Source organism: Limulus polyphemus, unplaced genomic scaffold, assembly GCF_000517525.1.
Source record: "Limulus polyphemus unplaced genomic scaffold, Limulus_polyphemus-2.1.2 Scaffold12319, whole genome shotgun sequence".
Lineage (NCBI taxonomy): Eukaryota > Metazoa > Arthropoda > Merostomata > Xiphosura > Limulidae > Limulus > Limulus polyphemus.
This window is the reverse complement of record NW_013677929.1, coordinates 1-4,137: the sequence shown is the minus strand read 5'-3', so window position 1 is coordinate 4,137 and position 4,137 is coordinate 1. Positions and strand designations below refer to the sequence as shown.

The 4,137-nt window shown below is 31.2% G+C and overlaps 1 protein-coding gene across 9 annotated transcripts in view; it reads right to left on the bottom strand.

Annotated features, from left to right (window-relative positions):
- LOC106476969 (intraflagellar transport protein 46 homolog) overlaps positions 1-4,131 on the bottom strand; it is an 11,655-nt gene extending 7,524 nt beyond the window's left edge. For 7 of the 9 annotated variants that reach the window (XR_002609318.1, XR_002609319.1, XR_002609320.1 and 4 more), the window contains exons 1-2: positions 4,041-4,131; positions 1,388-1,454 (exon numbers count right to left, since the gene is read on the bottom strand). Coding sequence is in view for 5 of the 9 variants with exons in the window: in XM_022380698.1 (XP_022236406.1) it covers positions 1,388-1,442 (55 nt within the window). In the remaining 4 variants the exon portion in view is untranslated. Of the gene's footprint in view, positions 1-1,387; positions 1,455-3,356; positions 3,813-3,937; positions 4,007-4,040 lie in introns of those variants that run through there. The other 2 variants (XM_022380700.1, XM_022380699.1) reach the window with 2 other exon arrangements.
- Positions 4,132-4,137: the final 6 nt, after the last annotated feature.

The following is a 4,137-nucleotide window of genomic DNA, read 5'->3' as shown; positions in this document are numbered from 1 at the left end:
AATTAAGGTATACAAAAATAAATAATTTACAGGTCGACAGTGAAATAACAGTAGAATTAAGGTATATTAAAAATCAATAATTTACAGGTCGACAGTGAAATAACAGTAGAATTAAGGTATATTAAAAATCAATAATTTACAGGTCGACAGTGAAATAACACTAGAATTAGGGTATATTAAAAATCAATAATTTACACTTCCATGGTAAAATAATAGTAGTATCTTGTTACTCCAATGACAACATAAAGTAAGATACTGCTTTCACAACAGTTAAAACCACAAATATGTGGATGAAAGAAAGTATTTTCTCGATGGGATATTCAAGGTCTATTTTTCAGAGCGATTATAGTGTGTGTGTGTGAGATACAGAGATAAATGTATTACTTTGTTTGTTTGTTACTAGACAGAAAACTATACAATGGGCAATCTGTGTCCACCACAGGTATATACAACTGGTTTTTAGAATTATAAGCCTTCAGGCTTACAAGGTAGCCACTGGAAGGCTTTTTATTACCGAATCAATTACTTATTTTAGAGAAATACCATATTTACTGAAGTTGGACAAACAAACATTAAGAAAAAAAGCAAATACGCTAGTAAACATCATTCCAGCGTGCACAAAGGGAAAGTATTTATGAGAACACAGTCAGAAATGATGTAAGTAACTCTGTACAACCAAGAACTAGACAGGAGACAGAAATCTTAGTGTGAAGTTTCAAACAAAAAATTATTGAAAAATCACATACATGTTCTCTACATTACAAAATAATAATTCGGTATTTTCATGTAACTTGTGACTTTGTATAACAATGTGTGCATTTACTCTTTGTACTTTTACCCACAATATAATGTTCAATATTCAGTCCTAACACACATGGGTCAGTTCAAATAATTCTGTTGATTAAACTGCTAATGTTATATATAAAATACAAAACCTTATTAATGTACTGTTTAAATAAGTAATAAATTCACATAACATTCTTTATGTAATTGGAAATTCTTATTATCATACCTTTTCAAATTTTAAAGACTGCTGTTAAATTCAAAGAAGGGCAATAGACTAAAACAACACGTAGCAATATTTCATCTTACTTTTATTTGTGCCTACTGTAAACAACAACTTTATTCAATCTTTAAACTGTAAGGTATCAATAAATTCCTTCAATAATAAGTCACCTCTGTCGAATGGTCGGGAGGTAGCCATATATACTGTAGTTGCTAAACATGGTAGTACAAATTTTGGTTATTCTGTCAAGCAAGAACATCCAACAGTAAAACGTACCTGAAACCAAACTATAATTTTTCTTGAAAATCTTTTCTTCTGAAGCTTTCTCACAAATAACTATTGCCAAAAGATTATTCAGAAATAATAATAAATAAAGTTTACCTTCCAATTCTTGGAAGTTAGAAATGTCACTGGTTTCATCATATGGTTGATTCATCAGAAAAGTAACCTACAAAATAAAATTCAGTGTAACGTTATTTTTGTAAGTGTTAAGACCATCAGAAACATATTTAGAGAAAGATACACATTTTAAAGCACTATGGTGATGGTTACTTATGAGATTCTTTGAAAAGGTCACTGATTATGTAGATTAAGGTAAAGGTGTAGATTTGGTGTATCAGGATTTTCAGAAAGTATTTGACAAGGTGCCACATAAAAGGCTTGTAAGAACAATTATCTCTAAAGGTGTGGGAGATATGTTAGCTAATTGGATAGAAGAATGGCTGGATGGAAAAAAGAAAAGAGTTGTTATAAATGGATTTCAATCATACTGGATTAATGTCACAAGTGGGGTATCTCAGGGCTAAGTCTTAGGACCTTTGCTCTTTTTGATTTACATCAATGACATAGATAAATGGGTCAATAAATTATGTAAATTTGCCGATGATATTAAGGTCTTGCTAGCTGTGAAAAGGATCTTTTTGATTTACATCAATGACATAGATAAATGGGTCAATAAATTATGTAAATTTGCCGATGATATTAAGGTCTTGCTAGCTGTGAAAAGGCTCTTTTTGATTTACATCAATGACATAGATAAATGGGTCAATAAATTATGTAAATTTGCCGATGATATTAAGGTCTTGCTAGCTGTGAAAAGGATGCTGCTGATTTACATCAATGACATAGATAAAGGTGGGCCAATAAATTACGTAAAGTTGCAGATGATATTAAGGTCTTGGGTGTTGCTAGCTGTGAAAAGGATGCTGCTGATTTACATCAATGACATAGATAAAGGTGGGCCAATAAATTACGTAAATTTGCAGATGATATTAAGGTCTTGGGTGTTGCTAGCTGTGAAAAGGATGCTGCTGATTTACAAAAGGATTTAGATCATTTAGGAAGTTGGGCAAATAAATGGCAGATGGCTTTTAATTATAAAAAATGTAAAATAATGAATGTGGGTTATCATAATTTGAATTTTAAGTGTAATTTTGATGGGAATAACCTTAAAAGGATCTTGGAGTAATGGTTAATCAGTCTTTTAATTCATCCAAGCAGTGTGCTAGAGTATTATTTCTTAGTACTCGTGTATAATGTTAAAATAATAAATAACACACAACATTATAATAGGTACACAAAAACATTTTAAGGTCAATATAAAACCACTAAAAAGTTCACTCTACATGTTTTAACTTTGCAACATCATCTTCAGGAGATGTTGTTAGTGCTAGGGAAGTAAGATTTTAAGTTGTACCTACAGAAATATTGAATACAAGTCTAAAAAGGTTATAATTTCATTGTATAGGTCACTAGAGGCCACATTTGGAGTATTCTGTTCAGTCTTGGGCTCCTTACCTTAGGAAGGACATTGAATTGTTGAAAAGAGTTCAGAGGGTTACTATAATGATGTCTGGGATAGAGGGGTTGTCATATGAGAAAAGATTAAGATCTCTAAAATTTTCTTTTGAAAAAAGAAGAGTTAGAGAGGATCTGATTGAGTGCTTAGCTGAAGATGACTCCTACCTTGCCAAAATGTATATTTGTGTCCCCTAGTCTTACTGTTCTCACCGTTATGTATAAAAAAAAGATGATGTATTAACATTATCAATTCCTTTTGCAATTTTAAAACAGGTTCGTTAGCCTCTGGAATGGGTTGCCTTCGGATGTTGTGGAGGCAGTAAATTTAAGCGAGCTTAAGAGAATGTTTGATAAGTATATGAATGGTAAGGGCTGGCTTTAAGATTTTTTAAAAATATAGTTATCTACTAGTATTAGTTTAGTTTGGAGGATGGAACAGCCGAGATGGACCAACAGGTCCTTTGTTGTCCTTAAACATTATGTTAACTTAAAGAAAACCTCACTATATTATTATTTACTTTTTGAATGCCTCACAGCTGTTATTTCTTACATATTTAAAACAGTAATTTCTCCATGGTAATGATAAGCAATTTCAAAAAAGCAATTCTTTCATCCCCCATATCTGAACTTGATGTAACAACAATATTAACACCTTCTTTTTTAACGTTTGAATACAGAAAACACCATGACGTGTTTACTAAAAATGTAACTTATGCTTTAACTTGTTCTGTTTTTCAAATTCCATAATTAAATCCAGAGCCCTTCAACGGCAAAACGAAGTTGGAAATCCCACATTTTACAAGTTTGTAAACTAAAACTCACGACACGACTTATTAACGTTTGCTATGTTTTAAAATCTGATTTAAACTTATTTTATATATAACGTGGATGTAACACTAAACTGGTAAACAGTAAAGTAATCCATTATGCAGTCAATTTTCGTTCAAAATCGATCAGAAATCGCGAAAGTTAGTTAGTTGAGCTAAATAGTGCATATGCCTAAAGTATCACGAAATTAGTTAGACAAGTTAAACTTTAACTTTAAAAAGCTTAACTTAAACTAAATTCTAAAAATCTTAGCCTAAGCACTCTAAAGCCTAAAACAAGTAAAAGTAACAAGTCTAAGCTTACTGAATTGAAGGGTACAATTTATTTAATAAATTAACTGTTAAAGGGATTTAAAATAAACAGAATTCGTAAATTTAAGGTGAAGTGATTACTTAATTCGCTTTACTTTTTCAATTTGGTATATAATATTTTGGTTTCGTTGAATCTCAGAACCTGGCAGTTGCAATGTTATTATCTTCTCCTATTACTCGCGATTTTGTGAG